The 24,772-nt window shown below is 35.3% G+C and overlaps 1 protein-coding gene across 1 annotated transcript in view; it reads left to right on the top strand.

Moving 5' to 3' along the window:
* LOC112045592 (cell adhesion molecule Dscam2) overlaps positions 1-15,941 on the top strand; it is a 99,328-nt gene extending 83,387 nt beyond the window's left edge. Inside the window, exons 31-32 of the mRNA XM_024081844.2 lie at positions 6,748-6,825; positions 12,912-15,941. Coding sequence (XP_023937612.2) covers positions 6,748-6,825; positions 12,912-12,940 — 107 coding nt within the window. The 3' untranslated portion in view covers positions 12,941-15,941. The remainder of the gene's footprint in view (positions 1-6,747; positions 6,826-12,911) is intronic.
* The last annotated feature ends 8,831 nt before the right edge of the window (positions 15,942-24,772 follow it).

The following is a 24,772-nucleotide window of genomic DNA, read 5'->3' as shown; positions in this document are numbered from 1 at the left end:
TTTTGGAGTTCATTTTGTTTTATGATTTGCGCCGGTATATATATGCTTGAGATTTTATCATTGCTATACTTTCATATTTAGACTATCCATATCTATACTTATCTGTAATATTGTAAAGAGGAAAAGTTCGTTTATTTAATTGTATGAACTCGCTCATCTAGGATAAATGTGGGGCAATTTTCTGTGTGACTTCCACGCGACCAAGTCACGGGCGTCTGCTAGTATTATGTATTTTTGATAATAGTACATTACAGGGTCCATCGCCCGCTGAGTGACTTTTAGCCTTTTTATGAGGGCCACAGTTAGCGACCAGGTTTCGGATCCGTTGGTCATCACTGGCAACACGCACTGTTCGACAACTTTCGTCTTTAGGCAGTGAGGAATTTTGGACGAAAAGATATCGCGGAGTTTCCCGATCGCGCTATGTTTGGGGTTTCGCTACGTGATCGAATCAGAAATGAGGAGATTCGCAGAAGAACCAAAGTCACTGATATAGCTCAGCGACTTTGTGGCCTGCCTATTGCCGACGGACATTGGGGTTCCAAAGGTGCTGCAATGACGACCCCGCACCGGAAAGCGCAGTGTTGGTCGACCCCCCACTAGGTGGACCGAGGACATCAAGCGGGTTGCGGGGAGCCGCCGCATGCTCGCGGCTCGAGACCATTTTGTTTGAAAGTCCATGCATGCAGCAGTAGACGTCCATCGGCTGTTAATGATGATGACGATTACAGGGTACCACCCTTATTCGCTATGCGTAGAAAAGAACATTGAAATATATAGGTTGAGAGGTTGTCAACTCTCTACTCTAGCGAAGCACGCATGATGCTTTAACCGAGAGGTTCTTAGAGAGAGAGGGTTTATTTCAAACTAGGATAAAAGGTTTTAATTTTCATGAGGTCCCCATGGCCGTTTACTGTGTATTAGCTTTGCAGTGTGTCATTGCTTTATTTTGTATAGTTTTTACAAAGGTGATTTTTTCTAGAAATGTTTGAGATAAGCCCATACGCCGAATTCGCGCTGGGATTCAGAACATTTGATCACGTGGAAAACCAAGACCTGCCGAGTAGACTGCCAAGCAGACCAAGATTTGATACTGGTGAGTATCTTTACGATAATAATATTAATGATATTATTAATTTATTGCTAAACTAATTTAAAAGTAACACAATTGCTTAATTAAATCTCTGCATCAAATTAATAAAACCAAAACTTTTTTTGTCTATTTGAAATTATGTACTGAAATACATTTTTGTTTTAGAGCACTGATTTCACAATAAGAAAAGCTCTATGATATATTACAAATAACGTCATTCATGTTTTGGTTTTCTTGTAAAATATCCATGTCATTTGCTATGTTTACTAATTAAACAACCTAAGTTGAGGTGATTATTCTTCGTCACTGACTAAAAGCTTAGTCAATTACTATAATCTTAGTCATTGACTCACTGACTAAAATCTTAGCCTCTAACTAAAAGCTTAGTCACTGCCTAAGATCTTTAGCACTAGTATATACAACTAAAAGCTTTCGCTCAGTCCTAATAATGTTAGACCCGTAAACCAACATTGTCCAAACCTCAATGGAAACTACGTCAAAGCGTCCATGGGCTCCTTTCAGTCAAATAACATAATGATTGAACACACTGTATGCTCAGGGTTGGTCCGGGAATAAAGTTTGCGGTCAGCCTTCAGATTTCAATGGAAACATGATCCCCTTTGTCCTGGTAGTTACAGTTGTATCGATCACGAGATTTCGCCTTTGACTACACCAACGAGAATGATTTGTGTACGAATATCTACAGATATAGAGTGATTCAAAATCAATAGCCACGCAGGGATTAGACTCATCTATTATTGTACCGACTCGTCAGAACCAAAGTATTAGCTTAGTTGGAGGGAAGACGGAAAATTCGTCGTGTTTCAAACATGGCTAAGTACAATACTTAGTAACACTTAATGGCAACTTGGTATTTTCTTAACAAAAACGTTAACGTTTTTTTATAAAATCTGTAAGATTATTATCAGCCTATGATTTGTGCATGTTTAAGGTAACTTGCACTAATCTTCCACTATCATTAATTGAACTATAAAGAATTGATGAAAAAAACGGTAGGATTTTGAAATTGCTTGCACTTTCGTGTCCTGGTTTTTCGGTAGCCTTTGGTGCCCCCTTGAACCTATGATATTGAAATAATTCACACTTGAAACTCATTGAATGAAAAATCATTGAATACGGTACTGAATTATTTTATTTTCTCGCAATCGTAGTGAAAAGCAGAGTGTAACACGCGGGGCTAAACCCATTATAAACTCGGTTTCTATTTAGCGGCCCTCGCCTTACGGCTCGTGCCCTAAAACTACCTCGTATATAACGGGTCTTTTTAGCCCCTTGTATAACAATCTACTATATGTGATTAGTTTAGACTGAATTATCTATCTCCTTTATGTATGAAGTATGTCGGTCGTTTGAACGTACGTGTTTAACAAATTAATTAAATACCAAGTAACTTCAGCGTACATCTAGAATTTCACATCGCTCTCGTAACCAAATGCATGCAGCAATCAATTCCGCCCGTTTGCGGCTTGGCTTAATATATCAAAGGAAATGTAATGGCTCTTATCAATGGGTTACGTTGAACTTAATATTAAGCTAGATGTTTATGTGTATGGGTTGAATATTTAAAATACAAGTTTGTATCTTATAATAATCCACCGAAAGACCGCCACTTCATCCACCTGAAATTAAATTTTTCCCAAATCCCGAAGGAATTGTGGATTTTTTCGGGATAAAAATTAGCGTCAATGATGCTCAATCACCTCCTTAATTTTAGTATGAAAAACTCCCATTACAATTGGTTCAGCTGTGCCAGAGTTTAAATTTTTACATTACACTATTGGAAAATAGAGGATGTTATTGGGCAACGTATACTTTTATCTCGGAAAAATTCATGGAACTAAATATTACATGGAGTCGCAATCTTCCTTTAGTACCTACTAAGTAAAAATTAAAAAAAAATACATTATGTGTCTGTAAATAAAATCTTGTAAAATGTAACTGTGTAATATTATTCAAATGAACAATAACTGAAATAGCTTACTGCGCTCCGTATATTGTAAAGCTTACATAATATTATTAAAATGAAAGAGGAATGCAAATTTCTGATTTACGAGTAATGTATATTGGATACATTTTGATTGCAATGAACGAGGTCACTTACCGAGAGATAAAGGTATGTTGTAGTCCAAAAATCAAAACTTTTTAAAACGACTTCTAAAATTCAGCTGAAGCTTTTAGAAATAGTTTGCGTTCATAAATAGTTTTTGCTATCATATGAATTTATTAGAATAAGACTGTAATAGATAAAATTAATAAATATGAATAGATAATCCTAATTAATTTAATAATAAAATCAGCCGAGAGCAAATTGTACTCGCGCACCGGGGGTTCCGTATAAATTTGAGATTACATTTCACTTTTGAGATTTTTGTGATGTAGTACATAGTACATAAAAAATTAATTGGAGATTATCTTCGTTTGAAAATAAATTCCTAATACCAAAGAACTGCACACCATTGAAGTATTAATCCGGAGGTATTAATCTTTTAGTGATCTCTTAAAAGTAGGTCGAGGTTGAAGTATTTGCTATTTGGTGATAATGCTAACTCAACACAACACAATATATAAAAATCATCATTAAAATCTATGAAAAAGCTTAAATTTTACTGAAAACAGTTCATCCAGACATTTTATATAAATTAAAGTATAATAAAAACAAAGAGAATTTAAATACCAACATACCTAGATATTTTGTACACTTTATTCAAAATAGTATTTAAGGACTGATACATAAAGTTCACATTTTAACTGCACCCCTGAAAATAAATTTCATGCTTTTGCTTCCAATAATTGAATTTGCAAGTCATTTATTAATTCCATAGTTTAATTTTGATATTCATGCAACAAAAAGGAACTACTCATGTGAAATGTATAAAAATATTTATGTACTGTACTAATTCATCATAAAAATCGTGTGGTTTAAGACCAATAGTTTTAGATCAACGAAGGTTTTTATCGCAGAAAAAAATTTCTTAACGATAATACCTAACTGTTTCGACAGCGTCTGGTTATCTCTGTTCATTTCCATAAAGATTACGTAAACTGCTCTCATTTATTGATAAAATCTTTATGTACCCCGCCTTTTATAAAGCTGTCAACAAAAGCAATCCCAAAGTTTCGTTTATCCTATCGATTGGCCACAAGATAAGCGTTTTCTTTTACAAAAGTTCATTTATGATTCTTTGCTTATCAATATCGAAAATTACCTACTTAATACTAGCGTAGCGGACGCGGTTTCATTAGTATTTTTAAAATATAGCCTTTGTTGCTTGGTGATAATGTAGCGAACTGTTTTTAACATTTTCAACAGTTTAATATTAAATTTTCATATAAATCATCCGTCCGGAGTTGAACTTAGGGTTTCACCCCCGTGTCTAGGACAACACATCAAACCGTCGGTCCCGTTCACGCTTCTAGCCGCGTTAGTGATTTTGTGCAATAACGTTTTGTGTTGTAATTATTGATAATATAATATAATAAACTACCACATGAAGCCACTGGAATGTCTCTCAAAAGGTGCAAAGTGTTTATTAAACGCAAGCTTTTAGTAAAGTCTTATTATAGTGTTAATGATTATATTAATGATGAAAAAGCTTGGTGTTAAACTGTATACGACTGTGTGCTTAGTTTTAAATAAGTTTGTAAAATGGTGGTAAATAAAAAAAATAAACCTTGGCTGAGTTTGTTGTAGGCTCTTCTCGGACCAAGGCGCGTTTGGAACCCTCGTTACTTTAATATTAAGTTTTCGTCTATTATAACCACCATTAGATTAAATTAAATTTTGACATATACCTGACCTTTCAAAAGTGCTTGTAAACTAAACCTAATTGAAATAAATGAATTTTGATTTCGATTTGATATTGAGTTTTGTTGTAATTATTATTGATCATAAAATCTTCAGAGTGGGTATGGAAAACATGTCAGGCAGGGAAAGTCAGTGTTAATGCATTCTAAAGGAATCCCTTAAACCTACTCCCAAGGTCACAAGTCCTGGGACCTGCTTGAGGTGTTTCCTCTACCACAAAATAATGGTACAATCACTGTCGCTGCTACCGGTCACAGCATATGAGCTCCATATCCCCTCTAATATAAGAATCCGGTAAAGAGGCAGATAATATGCATTAAGTACTCGTACAAACGTATTGTTTTTTGGGTACTAACATAATAACTTTATAAGCAACAGGAAATTGCATGAAAATGTCTTCGCTTCAGCTAAGTATCAGCCAACTTCTCGCTCCTTATTACACTCTAATGTATCACCATCAATCTTAATACAATTTAATAAAGACTTTGTTGTACAATTTACTAACACGCTTAGTGTAATGACTGCAATGTACTTTAGCTCACAGCTAAGGTTTTCTTTAGAAATTTCCATTACCAACTGTTTTTATAAAAATCTTGAAATATTTTGTTTTAGTAGTAATTTTGTTTTGAGTTTAGGTAATATTGAAATACAATATATTTATTGTACCTAATAATTGACGGACCACGCAAAACCTGAGCTTTTTTTCTAAGAAAGTGTTTTAATGATCATAAAATTGGTCATAAATAAAAGCGCAAGGCCATACTAAGATTTCTCGGAAATCGTTTGATACATTTGTAGATAGATGAAGTCAAGCAGGTGCATAGGTTACTTCATAGTTAGTAGACGTCATTAGAAATGGATTTGCGGGCGTCCGCTAGTAAATAATAATCAAATAGTAATATGTAAATTACCTAGTATATCCTTATATAACAAAGGTTTTAATTACATTTCCTTTATAATCCAATTTGTAAGCCACCAGGGACTGAGTAATCAATAAAATGAAAACTAGCAACTTTGTCGACAATCTCGCTAACCGCATGGCTCCACGCTTCACCGCCGGTCCTGTATCCCATCAATCTTGATCTAATTTAATAAAATTAATGACTCCGTTGTTCTATTTAGTTCAGCTTCGGCTTTTCGTACACCAACCGGGTACCGGGTATTTCCTTGGGTGAAAAAACTGATTGATCATTGTTTCGAATTACTTTGTTACGGAAAACGGTTCGGTAGCATCGTAGTGGTTTTTTTATTATGGGCAATGATTGGTGTTTTTTGTAGTCTTATTTGTATAAAAATATATATTTTTTTGCTGGATTTTTAAGAAATTAAATATCACGTGTCTCTAACGGTGAAGGAAAACATCGTGTTCTTTCAATTTTCTTAATTCTCTGTGTGTGTGAAGTCTGCCAATCCGCATTGGGCCAGCGTGATGGACTACTGGCCTAACCCCTCTCATTCTGAGAGGAGACTCAAGCTCAGTAGTGAGTTGAATATGGGTTGATAATGATGATATAAGTGATTTAGGGATCCGGTCCGAGGTAGAAACCGAAAGGTGGATTTTTATTCTCCTCCTAACAAGTTAGCCCGCTTCCATCTTTCACTGCATCTTCACCTAACTTGTAAAGAATAAAAAAAAGAGTCAAACTTCTTAATTGACTACTGTATCCTCACAGCTAACTTACTAGTAACCTCCTAACTAAACTAGTACCTGCTAACCTAACTAGTACTAGTAATGAATATTCAACCTTACTAAAATTAAGCATGTCTACTATACCTATTGCAGGCTCTCTTGTCTTGTCGTAGTATTTACATAAAATGTTTGTTACAGAGACCAGCTTCCAAACACGTTCAGAGTCAGATGACAGTGACAGTACGTCCAAAGCAACAGTCTCTGGGATGCCCAGACGTAAGTTACACTAGAAATAACATTTTTAGATTATCTTTACTAATACTATAAGTTAAGTATGTGGTACGAGTATTGTAGGGGTGGGGTAATCTCAGCATCTACTAAACTGATTTTGAAAATTGTTTTAATTAATATAACCTCCCTTTTTTTTTTTTTATTGAGAAAGAATACAATAAGGAACTTAAGCTAACCTATATTATTATTACCTTATATATCCTAATAACTATACAAATCATGCCCACGTGGAATGGTGGCAAGAATACTGGCTGCATTTCCGCGCTGGACAGCCAGGCTGATCCTTTGCGCAAAAAATGAGCCAGCCCTTCTGTCACCAGTCGAGGCAACAAGCCGCGGTGAAATAGTACGGAAAAATTTTTTGGCACTGCGACTCCATGGCCCAAGGGTCTCCACGGCAAAAGGTACAAATACCTCCCTATTTTGATGTATATTTTTCAGGCTGGACGTATTCTCATTTAGCAGTTTTGGAAAAAAACGTGTAATTTATATTTTTAAGTTAATATGAATGAAATTGCTTACAAAAGACATATTTTGCATGTAACTGTTAAATCGCTGGAATGTAGGAAATTATATAAAACTAGCGGACTCTCGCGACTTCATCTGCGTGAAATTTAGTTTTTCCCAAATCTCTCGAAAACCATGTATTTTTCCGGGATTAATTAATCTATATTATATAGCCTATGTGTTAATCCAGAGTAAAATCTATTTCCATTCCAAATTTCACCCAAATCGGTTCGGTAGTTGCGGCGTTAAAGAGTAACAAACTATACAAACTTTCGCGTTTATAATATTAGTAGGATCTCGTGAAGATGAAAGCAGTCAGCCGATAGATGACGACATTACGAGAATGATTAAAGCATTGATCAAAAAAAGCAAACATCCAAACATCCATACACATATATGGGTATCAAATTCAAGGGCTCATCAAGCGGATTTCAAAATGGTATATCATGGCCATATTAAAAAAAACTACAAATAAAAAAACGTTAAGTATTTAATAATCGCTAATATCGCAAAATACGCGAGGCGGAAGACTATAGGTGCGAGCAGGTTAGGCAGTCGGGATTTTTTTTTTGTTGTTATGAAAACTTTACTGACCCCAAAATGACATTTTGGGGTCGCCAAATGTATTTAGATTCTCATCACGCGAACCATTAGCATTAAGTTAGACATGTCTCTCTGTACCTACACGCTACCTACTGGCAATATGCCAACTGAATGTGTCCCGGGAATGAGGTCAAAGCGATTAAATAAACTTCGGCTCAACGTAACTTAGTATTTGAACAAATTAAATTAGATTGATTTTGATTAATTAACGATATTATTACCTATGCTGAAATGTGTTTATATGCCGCGTTTAATTAACGATTTATTTTGTTGATTCAATATTAATTTGTAAAGGATTTTATTTATTGATTGTATATTTTTACATTTTAATGAGGTCTTTCAATAGTGTCCCATCAAAGGTGGAAGCACTACTTACCACACTACTCATTCTAATGGGATAAGTTTTGATGATGGAAGATTAATGATCTTAATTGATCATTGACTCTAGTTAGTAGTGTAGTGCCATATACCCTTTCGCCGAACGACAACCGATAGCGTGGGTCAATCTACCGTTAACGCCATCTAGTTTTGGCGGAGCGAATTAATTTTGTTACAAATTATTATATGCAGGTAGTCATAAAAATCATCAACATCATCATCATCAACATCATCATCATCATCATCATCATCATCATCATCATCATCATCATCATCATCATCATCATCATCATCATCATCATCATCATCATCATCATCGTCATCATTATAAGCCTATATTAACGACCTTACTATTTTAATGGACGTTAAACTCACGACGCTGCTCCAATGCGGGTCGGCGGGTGATAATGTTTAAGTCAGTAACTGATTATTGATAATGATCAGATGTTAATGATAATGACCGGAACTGATAGCTTAAAGTGCTCTTCGAGGCACGGGGATGTAACACAACCAAATCCGGTCTGAAAATTGAACTGAGAAAAGAAAAGTCAGTGTCTCATACAGCCCGACCCAGGATTCGAACGCAGGACCTCACGATCCGAAACCAACGAACCGGTGTTAGAAACGTGCTTAGAAATGCTCCAAATTACCCTCTGAAACAAGCGAGATACCATATAATGGGCTATTAAAGATGGACTGATGATGATGATTAAAATGAACAACCTAAACATTTGTATTCACCATACATCAAAGATTAGATTATTAAGCCAGAGGTGCCCATCCAACCATGTGCAGATACTACCTACTGGCAGTACGCCAACACCAATATGTGTTACAGAATGAGGTCAAATGGATTAAATAAATTTTATCTAGACCTTCGACGAACCGCTTATAATGCTTGCAGTAAAACGTAGGCATCAGTTAGGCCGTAATCGAGTTTTTTTATTAGGTGTCTCTATAAATCTTCTATATTTTGTATAGCTTATTTAGTAACGAGTCAGGTGAGTTATGTAACGTATTCAGATAATAGGTTTTTAGTTAGTTTATCGTTCAGGATGTTCCATTGATATACTATGTAGGAGATATACATCTATGAAGAATCTTTCTAAGAAAATAGGACTTTTAAAGGAAATATAAGACATGCTTAATAGATGTATTGATTTAATGGATATACCATCCATCAAACATAGTCCCTCAATTACTTAAAAAGTTTTTTTCTTAAATTTCTTGCATATTGTGGGATATCCTCAATTGCCAGGCAATTAGCTTCATGGCAACCCTTGCCGACGCCTCGCGGTTTCACTTGCGTAGTTCCTGTTCCTGTGAGAATACGGGGATATAGCCTATGATATTCTCAAATAACGTGGCTTACTTGTGGTAAAAGTGATTTTTAAAATCGGTTCAGTAGTTCCAGAGATTATCCCCTACAACACTCCAAACTTTACCTCTTTAAAATATTAGTTTAGATCTCAGACCAATTATAGAAGGACCTGTATCGCACTCATAGTCACGAACAAAATTGTCTGCCATTTTCTGAAGAAAACGAGCTTAGATTTGGTATACCTATATCTTATACTAAACTAAAAGTTTTTGCCCGTTTTTTAAACAATCAATTACACAAAAAAGGTATTTTTACGAAGCTCTTTAACACGATTACAACTATTTAACAAAGATTCTATAGAGACAGTTTATATAATCGAATTAGATCGTTGATCATATACTTTGACAGAAAAGTAACGTCTAGCGAGGCAGGTCCTATACAATATTTTGTCTGAGGTTTAGATACAACAATTATCAACAAAAGACGTCTTCGTTTTGTTGCTCTAGTGTTATGCAACGAAGACGTTTCTCTAATATTCTATTTACTGATATTATTAAGAAGAAGTAAATTAACAAAATGTTATTATGAAAACGTGTATTTTTTTCATTTCAGTACAATTAGCATTGTACATCTCTGTTACTCCATTAAAAGCTCTCTCAAGGCAAATGTATCGTAAATCTCAACTGTAGCGGATGCTGAGAACTTAGCTTGATTTATACGAGACCGTCCTACCGAAAGTAAGGCTAAGTGCTCATTGCGAAAAGCGATAGCGAAAACATTTTCTTATTAATGTTGTAATTGGCTTTCACGAGCTGTGATACCTACATAATATGATGATTAATTATTTATTGTCAATAATTCAGTTTTTTTTATCAATGCTTTAATTATTCTCGTAATTTTGTCATCTATCGGCTGACTGCTTTCATCTTCACAAGATCCTACTAATATTATAAACGCGAAAGTTTGTATAGTTGTTTGTTACTCTTTAATGTCGCAACTACTGAATGGATATGACTGAGATCTAAAACAAGATAGATAATTCCCTGAAATATTGAATTTCACGCTAACGAAGTTGCGGGTGTCCGCTAGTACATCATAATATTTTAAATGAAGAATAGATTATAGAGACTCTGGCGTCTCTTTTCAATAGATTCTGCCAGCATAATTCAATATACGTAAACAGGTTTGACGTATCATTATGACCAGAACATACATGAGACGAAACTGTAGCAAAAAGCCTCTAAAAGTTTATAGGTATAACTGTGATATAACACATTAAGTATGTATATGTGTTCATGGCAATAATAAGCATAATGGTAGTACATCCCCGGTCGAGCTAATTACGTCAACAGCTGTACTTATCTGGTCTAGCTAATTACGTCAACAGCTGTACATATATGATTTTGGAAACACACCAAATACACACAATATGTTAAAACAGCATAGCAATAGCCTGGTCGAGCTAATTACGTCAACAGCTGTACTTATATGACTTTGAAAACACACCAAACACACACAATATGTTAAAACAGCATAGCAATGAGACATAATTAAAAATCGCTTCCGCTACCGCTTTTCCCCGTAATATAATCTCGTTCTTATATGAAGAATGAATGACTTACCATTGCAATAGTTGCGCAGCGGAAACTTTTTGTTGACGTAGTTCTGACTTGAAGCAGAAATTCCAAGTCAAGTTACGGAGACTAATTACATACAATAGCAGATTTTGCTCTGCGCCAAATATGTAAAATTGTATAACTTTGCCTTTGCATAATGGAAGGTAATTTCTACTGTAATACTTGTCGTAGCATAATGGTTTAAAGAGTAAAATAGGTAGGTATCTAATGTCATGAAATACAACATAAAGGTACTGTTACACATGCTCTAAAATAGCATACTAAAAACGTGCTATTAAGTATGCTCCATACGAGCATGCTCATCAACAGTTTACATTTGCTAGCAATAAGCATGCTATTTTTAAGTATGTTCTTGAATAAGCATGCTCAAAGAAAACATTTCAATTACATCTATCGCTCTCTGTCTATGGTATCGTGTTAGACAGGGAGAGATGAAGGTGAAGAGAATACAGAATAGCAATTCTGATCGACTAACTCTACTCATTAAGCAAATTCAGACGCGCTAAAAGCACGCTCCCTACCACCCGCGCAGCAAGTAGCATGCTTATAAATCGCATGACTGTTGATTTTTGAGCAAGCTCGAAATAAGCATGCTCATTATTAGCAACGTTGCGATACACATGCTAATAAGTAGCAACTGCTTAATAGTAGCATGCTTTCGTGCTTGAAATGAGCATGTGTAACAGTAGCTTAAGTTTAAACAATAAGTTACCTTATATTGCGTAAATTAAGACTGTGGTCGGACGAGAACGCCATGCGTGATCCATTCTGCAATGAAGCACTATCTCTGAGTTTCGGTTTGATAGGAATGTTGGTAATCCACATAAGGACATTTGTAGATATAGTCTCCGGCAAGTAAGTTGAACCAATATAACATTTGTCGATGCATACTACAAAAGAGATGTCAAATAATTGAAAATTTCGTACGCATTTGTAATGGCGTGAACGAATTGCGCCTCTTACCGTAATATATTGCTAGCATCCGAAAATATTAGGCATAGTTCAACGTACAAGCCGCATACTATACCTAATTATGTTCGATTTTTATGAAGGTAATAAGAAAATTAGTCGTACTTAGTAAAAAACACCATAATAAACGAGTATGACTTATTTACAACTACCTGATGCCGCGCGGTATTACCCGCGTGGTTCCCGCTCCCGTAGAAATACAGGGATAATATATAGCCTATAGCCTTCCTCGATAAATGGGCTATCTAACACAGAAAGAATTTTTCAAATCGGACCAGTAACAAACAAACAAACAAACTCTTCAGCTTTATAATATTAGTATAGATTGATTTAAGTAACGTTTTTAGTAAGTACGATATGTAGATAGTCGTTGTATAACTTTTAAGATAACTTAGATATAAGTCCCACATATTTTGGTTACTTAAATGGGCTTTCAACTTTACTCAAAGTAGGTACGGTCAGCATAATATGGAACAAAAAAGCTGAAAAAAAATGGCTAACATCATTCATTCTCATTTTAAAATGTTCCCCAAAAGCCACAGCAGACGATGACGGTATCATTTTTCATCCGTGGCTCCTCTAAAAGCACTCACAAAATAGAAATGGAACTTGTTTACAACTGAAACTAGTGTTAATAAATCACAATGTTGTTTCAGGCCACTGCCGAACTCCGCATCACAGATAAAAAACTGCCAGGATTTTATTTCAATGCTGCAGCGCTGCTGGGGTTTTTTAGATACTTTTTTCCATTAGCCGGTACACGTTTTGGGAGTTTTATCGTATTTATCCACGGCGACTTTTTATCATCTTACATAGGTATCTATGCGGAAATCACATTTGGTATTATGGAAAATGTATACAAGTACCAAGAGCTGTCACATCAGATAGTAATCGATGATGGAAAGAAGAATCAGTATTGCATAAATGGTGCAAGTAATCTACTCTTAGATAGGCAGTCGATATCCCTTAGAGACGTCTAAAAAGTTTTATTTCCTCGTTCTTAATTCGCACTGTAAATACGTGCTTTCCAGCTGTAGTTTTAGTATGTGGGTATTTTCAAGACAAGAGTGAATTGACACCTTCTAGGTTAGTGCGTTCTACCGTATGATTTATCTTCATCAAGCATGAACGCAGTCAAGAGCTAACGTATACAGCTTACAAGGAGAATATTTATTTCTCTTGACTTTGATACCTTCACTGTAGGAGTTTACGGGAGGAATATTTTAGATCTTTGCTGAATTAGAAATACCTTTTGTAGGAGGTGGTCAACGGATGGAATATTTCAGATCTTTGCCGTGACTGAAACGCAAAATAAAACCATTTAGCCGGTTTCCGAGGGATATCGACTCTCCGTATTACCAGATATGGTTACTAGTAATGGAGTGACGGTTCTGTTTAGTTTCTATACAGTGCCAAAAAATAATCATGCTGTTTTGAACTGGATGATACGAGTAATCAGTACAATATATCATCTACACTATCATGTACTCAAGAACTCATAGGATTGAGAGAATCATCTCGATTTAGATTTAATTATTATCTTAATTAATTAAAACTATTTTTTCTCAATTAGTTGCCTTTGTAAGATGATGAAGTATTTGAAGTCGCACAAAACATTAGTTTTAAGGTATGTTGATGTTTCGTGTGTTATGTACTCGTAACTGAACTCTGAACTCAACTATTGAAACTCGCGAGGGATAAGATCAAACGTTAATAAATCACTGCCAAGTTATCTTGTTGAAGAGGCGTCTGGAAGAGTGGAAACTTTCGTCCAACGGTCAGCAGGAGCGGAGCGTTAAACTATGCGTGAATGATACTTTTTCAGCGTATTTTTCCAAAACGATTGTACACTATCCTTTTTGCTATTTTGCTTCCAGCAACTCGGTGTAACATTCAAATAATAAGTCACTACATGATTTTTCATTGTATTTTCGTAATTGTGATCATCTAACATAGGTAGTTATTTCGATAAGATGATCATGACTATTTTTTTTTGTTTATAAATCATATAACATGATTATTTAAACTAAAATACGTAAATAACGATTATTCGTTAAAATAATCTTACTACTTGAAACTGCGACTTATTACTGCCACATTACGTAAAATGAAGATATATCATTTCGTTAAAAATACGATGTTAGATTATTGCATTAACGATAAAAATTTTAATAAAAAAAATACAACCGACTTCAAAACCTAAAAACGTACCCACTAAACTAAAAAGCGAAAAATAACATCATAATATGTTCTACCTGCTGATCAGTATGAAGGCGGTGCTAAGCCGGTTCTTATTAATACAAATTAATCAAGCCCAAACACAAGGTAACTGCTGTAAATCACCAAGGAGTTCCCTCGTCTGTTTTATGACTCCATCATCAGATCGATTTTAAACCTTCATAATTTTGTATTTCTTAAAGGTACTAAATGGAAAAGTTTACGAACACATTAGACACCCATATAATTTTCGAAAGTTCCCCTCAATTTCCCCAGGATTCCATCATCAGATCTTGTCATGATGGCAATGGGACCAAATGGGGACTATACCGTTTCAAACAAAAAAAGAATTTATGAAATCGGTCCAAGCGTCTTTGAGTAATCGGTGTACATACATAAAAAAAAAAAAAAATACCGACCGAATTGAGAACCTCCTCCTTTCTGAAGTCGGTTAAAAATATGATGAAAAACGTAGTAGTGACTCATTATGAATGGTACACCGATATACATAATAACCCTGCTGTTTGTTTCTACCATTTGGTAATACTCCATTTTGATTTACTAAATACGTGGGCATGTGTTCAATATCTTGCTATCGGTAGGTACGTGATGAGATTGCAGTGACCTCTTCAATAATAAGGTTTATTTAACTTTTGTTATAATATGTGCGTTTACACAAGCTCAAAAAGTTAAGATTTTCTAAAAATATAAAATTTGTAATACTATTATTTAATAGACGTATTTTGCGTGGAAAAGCAGGATTGACATATCGTAACTTCCAAATTGAAGGTTTTTTGGATAATCTTGTTGACTTTTAATTCCAAATTTTAATTTTGTTTACATTTTGTAGATTAAAATGTAAATAGAATAATCGTTAGAATTTATGAAAATAAAAAAGTTAAATTAACAACAAAGAATTTGAATGAAAATAAAACATAGAAATATAATTTTAAATCTTACTGTTAAAACCATATCAATAAGGAAACTTATGTTAATAATAATTTAGAAAAATAAGTAATGGAATATTGTCATTTATCATGAAAGTCTTTTGTGATGGAATTTTTCGGTCTATACTTATAAATATTGACAAACAATATTCCTACTTTAAACATTCGAAAAATCTGTTCACGAAAGGCGAACAACCCACTTTAGAGTATCAATTTACTGTCGAATATTATCTTTATTGAAAGACTGATAACTCTTCATAGAAGTAAGACGTACTTATGCCAAGTCTTTGTGCCAAATCTTCGTTGTATTATACTTTAGTAGAACTTTGTCATTGTTAATTTTACCGAGATTTCTCTCGCAATCCGTTTACAATGGGTAAAATTTCTCCTTTGACAAAGTTGCATCTACATCTTCGTGTAACTTCATAAAGTTAGATACTTTGTTATTTATTCACCTACTTAATATTATTGTCGTGATAATTATTTATTGAACGTCAAATAAAAATAAATGTTTGAAGTATTGTGTGTTGTTTGAAATTTCACTTAGTAGACCTTCACGAGGTTTCCTTACAAAATCTAACAGAGAATATCCTATCAAGATTCCTGAGATACGATAATATTGCTTATATCGCCTGATAACGATAAAATCTCCGGTACTCGGCTTTGGTCACGCTACAGGGGTTGTGTTTAATTGAGTCCTAATCTATGATGGCATATCACAACTGATTATACATTATTGTGGTTTAAAGTATGTTTTTATGGTCTATCAAAGTAAATAATGTATATTGTGTGTAGTAACTACAACAAAGTACTTGTAAATGAAAGTTTGTTTCACAGATTCGTAAATTTTACGTCAAAAAAATCTTTATTGGAAATTTTAGCAAAATCCGTTTAGAAGTTTTTGTGTGAAAAATTAGTATCCATACATTCGTAAAAAGTGGCATATTTATGGATTAGCCACGTTTTAAGGGTCTACGGCTTAGAATAAAGTAGCAGCATGGCACCATCTTAAAATCGATCACTACGTATACGAATAAATTTAATGTCAGAAAGGCTGAAGTTTTAGAGTGACTTTTTAGGTTTTAAAAGTATTTTGGTGGTATGTATTTATATGTTAAGTAAGTATTCTTAACTTTAAGGCTTTACGCAGATCAAAAACAAAACTTGTTATTTTAGGGGTAATATTTTCCTGAGGAATTTCGAAGTATCTCTGCGAGATTTGATCATAAATGAGCAGATCCGTAGAAGAACAAAAGTCATCGACATAGCTCAACGAGTTGTGAAGCTGAAGTGGCAATGGGCGGAGCACATAGTTCAAAGAGCCGATGGACGCTGGGGTCCCAAAGTACTGGAATGGCGACCCCGCACTAGTAAGCGCAGTGATGGTCGACCCCCCACCAGGTGGATTGACGACATCAAGCGAGTCGCAGGGATTCGCTGGATGCAGGTGGCTCAGTATCGTGATGTTAGGAAGTCCCTACAAAAGGCCTATGTCCTGCAGTAGACGTCCATCGGCTGATATGATGATGAGTCCTCATAGATATATATATATATAGAGTAGGTTATTGAGCAACATAACAGCTACATTTCATTGCGAATAGATTTGTGATTTATTAATTTAACGCAACCTAAGTCGCGGGCATATGCAAGTAATTAATATAATTAATGAAAACATTAAATAATGTGCAAAGTTTTTTGTACACCCTAGAGTATAAACGGGAAGGTTCACACCAGGCGATAATAAATCATCCGCTACACGCTCCCAGAATTAATGTTACATTGTTTTTATTGCCCTAACTTTTGATTGTAAAGGTGCTTCACATGAGAAGCGGGAGTGCTGCAGTAGTAGAGAAGGCTATATAGTTATATATAGCCTTCTCTACTACTGCAGCATTCCCGCTTCTATATAGTGGCAACGTCTTATAATTCGATTCGCCGGATGCAGACTCGAAAAAAGATGACGTCATTCGTCGTTCCTTCGCTCTAGGGTTGCCAACTTTTTTTACAAGAAATAAAGTATATTCTGGGCTATGAAGAGTATTAAAAAGTATTTTAGAAAAACGAACATTTTCATTTAAAAAATGCAACCATTCCATCTTATGACGTTGTCACGTTCAACTATCGTCAGGAATCCGACTTTAGAGACAAACGATTTTTTTTAATTTATTGATTTATTTATTCTTTAGACATTGTGAATTGGCAAAGGCGATAGTATTGCTAAAGCAGGCAATAAAAGAATATACCAAAAATCAATCTGATGGTAAGTGAGAAACCTTCGCCTACGTAGCAACACTTCACAGAGCGTGCAAGGACCACGTCATACAAGGTGCTGCCCTCTATTCACCAATCTGAGACATCGGTGTTAAGCCTCATGTTCAATTACACCGGCAACCACTCCTTTAGGCTGTAATGTATTCCGATGAGCGTCAGCCTGTAAGACCTGTAATAAGGCGTCGATCCCGGTCACTATCATTAACATAGTGTTTAATAATGAACATAATCATTACCCTAAGTTCGCCAACCAGCATTGAAGCAGCGTGGTGAGTCTAAGCTCCATACCCCCTCTCCTTGGCTTGGCTTGTAGTAGGCTGTTAAAATAGCATATTTTAACAGGCTGTTAAAATATGCTGATAATGATAATGACGAAAGTAAGATACAAAGTAGAATTAACAAGAAAATGGTCTTTATTAAACTGGACAAAATGAATATTTTGTAGATTTTAAATAACAGCACTAAATATTTCCTACTAAATGCTTAATAGCTTTGGAGCATGGCTTAAAAGCTCGTGCATTGGCTAATGTATATTAGATTATTTCCAGTAAATTTATCCTAAGCTGCTAATGTATTTTCACTTATCTATACTAATATTATAAAGAGGTAAACTATGTGAGATTGTAGGGTAATCTCTGGATCTACAAAACCGATTTTGAAAATTATTTTACCAATAGAAAGCCACGTTATTTTCGAGTGTCATAGGCGATGTTTTATAACCGTATTCCCACGGGAACGGGAACTACGCGGGTGAAACCGCGGGGCGTCTGCTAGTGTTGATTAAAATTTGCGATTTCACAATATCACTACGTTGGTCTAGTGGTTAGTGTGGTGTCACTGTGGTGGATCACGATGTGGTGGGTCGCAGGTTCGAGTCCTGGGTCGGGACTGAGTACCAGATATTTTCAAAAAAATTTCAAATCAAAGTTGGGAAGTTGGTGGTGTTACATCCCCGTGCCTTGGAGAGTACGTTAAACAGTCGCCTCCGGTCATTATTGTTAACATCTGACAGCGGTCGCTACAGACAGTCGTTATATTATCACCCTAAGTTTGCAACAACAACATTGGAGCCGCGTCGAGATAGTGGAGTCTCATCATCATCATAATTCATCATTAACAGCTGATGGACGTCCACTGCTAGACATAGGCATCTTACATGGACTTCCAAGCGAGCATCCAGCGGCTCCCTGCAACCCGCTTGATGTCCTCGGTCCACCAGCTAGTGGGAGGTCGACCAACACTGCGCTTGCTTGCAGTGGAGTCTAGTGGTGATATAGTAATCTAAATATATAAAAAAAAATATTAAAAAAATACAACCGACTTCAAAATTATAAAAATATTTTTACTGAACTAAAAAGCGAAAAATAACATCGTATGTGCCACCTTCACAGTTTGCTCAGTGCTATCAGTTTGAAGGCGGTACCAAAGTATATAAAAGGTCACTCATCACGAAATATCGGTAACCGCTTGACGAAAACCTCCCTGTCAAAGACGAAATTTGACAGGGAGGTTGTTTATTATTATAAGACGTTCGCTAAGAACGGATTTTGTGACAGTGCCGGATTAAGGTCTAAGGGTGGAAAAACCCGCGAGCGTAGTATAGCTAGTATACTATATTCTGAAAAAAAACAAAGATTTTTAACCGTGCGTTCCATTTTTCTAGTGTTAAAAGTGCCTTAATGGTTAAACTTGTCCAAACTATACCATAATTCACACAGACTCCAGAACTCCTAAATCAGACGCAAGTCGTAAATAAATAACTTGAAAGCGTTTTGATTCTAAACTACAATTTTATTCCCTAGGGAGCCAACGGACCGATGTTTTCAATTCTGGTAACTTTCCCTTTGTAACGTTCGATGTAATATGAACGTATTCCCAAAGGATGACGTTATAAAATACGTAATAAATGCTTTGAGAGGAAACACTGGAAACCTTTTTGATATCTGAAACACGTAAATCATTAAATTATGATCACTAACTGGTTGAAATTCGACCAAAATCATTACTGATGAGAGCACACTAATATTATAAAGGTGAAACTTTGTGTGTGTGTATGTTTGTTTTTGTTATTTGTTCCTCCTTTACGCTGCGGCTAGTGCGCAAATAAGCGATTTGGCTGAAATTTGGAATGGAAATGGGTGTTACTCTGGATACATAGGCCACTTTTCATCCCGGAAAAATCCATGGTTCCCGCGCGATTTGTAAAAAACTGAATTCCACGCGGACGTAGTCGCGGACGTCCACTAGTAATAAAATATGCTTAAATTATTTATAAGTAGGTATACATACTTATTCGTTCGTCATAATATTAAATGTCATAGACGTAAGGAAAGTGAATTTGTAATTTGATTTAGCGAGAGACTTATAAGGCCTATTTTAACATCTCAATACAGGGTCAAGCCTCCTTATAGGAGGGGATATGGAGCTTAAACCCACAATGCTGCTACATTCCTGCCCGCTGGTTGGCGGGCTTAGGGTGATAATGTTTCGACGGCTTAACATGTGACTCCTGAAGTGCCTATAAACTAAGCCTAATTGAATTAAATGAATGTTGACTTTGACTTTTTTGAACATCCGATCTCCAGACTGTAGGCATTGAAAATTTCTAAAAATAAAGAAAAGCTCAGTATTTCTTTGCCCGACTCAGGATTCGAACAAAAGACGCAATTCGAAAAGATGTGGAAATCTGAATTAAAATTTAATTACAAATTTTGATCGATAGCCAAGAAACATTTCAGATTAATAAAATAAATTTTACCAACCAAGCTATCTTTGTTTAATCTTGAACTGTATTTATATTTAAATGGAAGGAAAAGCTACATTTGACTTCATCAAAGCAAATTTCAACATCAAAACACTTTTAAAGTAAACGCAGGATATTACGAACTACCGCTCAGAAATCAATTTCCTTACGATACGACATTATCGAAGCGGCACTCGTTCCGTGCGCACGTCACTCAAATGTCGACATTGACGCGAAATAATATTACTAAAATATGTGCTTTGCGTAAAAATAAACGATTGTCAATATTTTTTTCATCCTTCTCTGAATAAGGAAAATAGAATAGAACTTCGCGTGAATAACTCACACAATAAAAAAATATCGAAAGAATATAATCTTTATTTATACACTATAATATTTAAAAAAAATTGTACTTGTGAAATTTTTTTATAATTGTTTACTTTGCATTTTAAAAATAATTTAACAATGTGAATTTAACATTTTAATAAATTTATTTTTAACGTATTTTCGGGAGCCGCTTTGAAACATGTAGTCTTTTTATCGTTAGGATTGCGAAAGCTAATTATTTTTCGAATATTACTCAAAGGCGTCCACTTTCTATAATAACAAGCAACAAAAGTACCTATATTTAAATAAGGCAAATCCATTGGGATGCGAAGTTCGCTATCAACGAAGCAGAGAGAAATTTTAATGTGATTAAAGCCCAGGGAATGTCGGTATAAACGTGTTTTTTACTTGCTAATATTGATTAAAAGGTTTATTTTTTTACTGGCTTGGCAGATTTTCTAACGTGAAAGGAATTTATATCTAAGAGCTGGTTTGTGGTTATTACATTACATTGTGTGTATAGAGTAGAAGCTACGAGTATGTTACAACCCACCATATGACATCATTATCTACCTAATTAATTATTACCTCTAAACGACTAATTCGAAAACGTCATAGTTTATTATTAATTGAAAATGATTTTAATTCTAATTGTAAGACTATGTTAACAACTTTTATCTATATTTATAATAAAACTGTAACAGCTCAAATTTAGTACATTGAAGATATTTAAAAAAAATAGGAGGGCATTATACAATCGATACTGACTCAAAAAATATTATTTTTTTTAGATTTTTTGACTGTCTGTCTAAACTGCTATGAATGAATTCAAATGAAACTCAGCACGGTTTAAGACCATAATACGTAGAAGGTTATAGGATACTTTTTTATTGCAAAATTAAAATAAGAAGGGTGTGAAATAGGGGTTGAAAGTTTGTATGGAAAGTCCTTCACTTTTAGAGTTACAGTTGTAAAAATTTTAAAAACCAACAACTAACAACCAACATAGTAATACTGATGACTATATCTACTTGTAATATCACTAAAGGTTTACAATTTTAAATTGTTAACCGACTTCAATAAAAATTTTCATAAAAAAAATTCAACCGACTTCCAAGTCAAAAAATAACTTTAACTAAAAAGCAAAAAATAAAATCCTATCTATGTGCTACCTTCTGATCAGTTTGAAGGCGGTGCCAAGCCAGTGATGTTTTAATTAAACACGTTTTAACTACAAAATTTCTGTGGTTCTTTCAGAAACAGCTTTAATTAAAACACGACACTGGCTTGGCACCGCCTTCAAACTGATCAGAAGGTAGCACATAGATAGGATTTTATTTTTTGCTTTTTAGTTAAAGTTATTTTTTGACTTGGAAGTCGGTTGAATTTTTTTTATGAAAATTTTTATTTTTTTATTTTTAGTGTTAGCATACCTACTGCGTGTGTACAGTCACAACCTATCTAAGTGGAAAGTTCTTATCAATACAAACTTATAAAGTCCAAACACAAGGTAGCTACTGTGAGCCGTCGAGGAGTTCTCTTCACTGTGCTTCGTCTTCATCACCAGACCCTTAATACAGTCACAATCCATCTAGGTGGAAAGTTCTCATCAATACAAATTTATCAAGTCCAAACACAAGGTAGCTACTGTGAACCGTCGAGGAGTTCTCTTCACTGTCCCTCGTCTTCATCACCAGACCCTTAATACAGTCACAATCCATCTAGGTGGAAAGTTCTCATCAGTACAAATTTATCAAGTCCAAACACGAGGTAGCTACTGTGAACCGTCGAGGAGTTCTCTTCACTGTCCCTCGTCTTCATCACCAGACCCTTAATACAGTCACAACCCATATAGGTGGAAAGTACTCATCAATACAAATTAATCAAGCCCAAACAAAAGGTGACTGCTGTAAATCGTTGACGAGTTCCATCGTCTGTTTTTCGGCTCCATCATCAGACCAACTCCAGACCTTCATAAAATTGTAGTGGTTTAAAATACCTTATGGAAACACTAACAAACGCACTAGCCGTCTCTACAACTTTCGAAAGTTCCCCTCAATTTCTCCAGGATGCCATCATCAGATCCTGGAAGCAAACCCTTCAAAACAAAAAAAGAATTTTCAAAATCGGTCCATAATTGACGGAATTATCGCTGGACATACATAAAAAAAAATAAAAAAAAAAAAAAAAAAAAAAAAACATACATACAGCCGAACGTAGAACCTCCTCCTTTTTGGAAGTCGGTTAAAAAGGAGGAGGTTCTCAATTCGGTCGGTATTTTTTTTTTTCGGTGTATGTACACCGATTACTCAAAGACGCCTGGACCGATTTCAAAAATTCTTTTTTTGTTTGAAACGGTATAGTCCCCATTTGGTCCCATTGCCATCATGTCAAGATCTGATGATGGGATCCTGGAGAAATTGAGGGGAACTTTCGAAAATTATATAAATGTCTAGTGTGTTCGTAAACTTTTCCATTTAGTACTTTTAAGCACTACAATTTCATGAAGGTTTGAAATCGATCTGACGATGGAGCCATAAAACAGTCGAGGGAACTCATCGGCGATTTACAGCAGTTACCTTGTGTTTGGGCTTGATTAATTTGTATCAATGAGAACTTTCCACATAGATAGGTTGTGACTGTCATTTAGGGGTTTGGTGATGAAGACCAAGGTCAATTAAGGGAACCCTTTAAAGGTTTACGGTAACTACCTTGTGTTTGGCCTTAATTAATTCGTAATGCTGAGAACTTTCTACCTAGATGAATTGTGTCTGTTATTAGGGGTCTGATGATGAAGACCAAGATCAATTAAGGGAACCCTTAACGGTTTACGGTAGCTACCTTGTGCTTGAGCTTGATTAATTCGTATTGCTGAGAACTTTCTACCTAGATGAATTGTGTCTGTTATTAGGGGTCTGATGATGAAGACCAAGATCAATTAAGGGAACCCCTTAACGGTTTACGGTAGCTACCTTGTGCTTGGGCTTGATTATGCTGCTGACAATTTTGTACCAAGAAGGGTTGTGAATGTCATTAGCGGTCTGATGTATTCGTTTGAGATGAAAATTTACACTAAAAATGGAAAAATAATAAAAATTTTAATAAAAAAAATACAACCGACTACAAAACCTAAAAACGTACCCACTAAACTAAAAAGCGAAAAATAACATCATAATATGTTCTACCTGCTGATCAGTATGAAGGCGGTGCTTAGCCGGTGTTGTCTTAATTTAAGCCATTTCTGACAGGACCACACCACATGGCTCACACATGGCTTGAATTAATACATCACCGGCTTAGCACCGCCTTCATACTGATCAGCAGGTAGAACATATTATGATGTTATTTTTCGCTTTTTAGTTTAGTGGGTACGTTTTTAGGTTTTGAAGTCGGTTGTATTTTTTTTATTAAAATTTTTATTATAAACCTTTAGTGTTGGCTTGTGACGCAGGTGGCGCGACTTGTTTCCGTAAAGAGTAGGGATTTAGAGAGAGGTAGCGATCGGTTGGTGGGAACGACTCGAGATTTAAGGTGCTCGTCGTACGGTCGGCTTCAGTAGGCTTGTGGCGTTCGAGCCGTCCACATTTCTTGTTGTGTACAATTGTTTATGGGTTACTTGGGAGGCGGGAAGAGTGACTTGAAAGGAAAAAGGGGAGTGTTAGATATCTATGAAGGGCACCCTTAACCCTACACACAGCGTTAACAAGTGCGTAACTCCATTCAAAGTCATTCTCTGTCATTCTAGGGTCTTATTTTGGTTACAGTTTGATTTGTTAATTAAGTTGTCCTGACAAATATTGTGAATCATCGACATTGGTTTTCTTATTTTTAAAATCCACTTTTGAAGCCTTCTGCTAAAAGTGTTGTTATTCGTGTAAATTAGTGTAGAAGTTATCTAATTGAAAATTTAAGAGTTTAGGCACGTTAAATTTTTGATCTATCCTATTAAATATAATCCCTCTCGGATCACGGCCAACCATTGAGCGTAGCCAAGGTTAATCCTATAATCTCC

This window comes from Bicyclus anynana, chromosome 2 (genome assembly GCF_947172395.1).
Source record: "Bicyclus anynana chromosome 2, ilBicAnyn1.1, whole genome shotgun sequence".
Taxonomy (NCBI): domain Eukaryota; kingdom Metazoa; phylum Arthropoda; class Insecta; order Lepidoptera; family Nymphalidae; genus Bicyclus; species Bicyclus anynana.
Note: the sequence above shows the minus strand (reverse complement) of the source record. Positions and strands in the feature narration are given on the sequence as shown.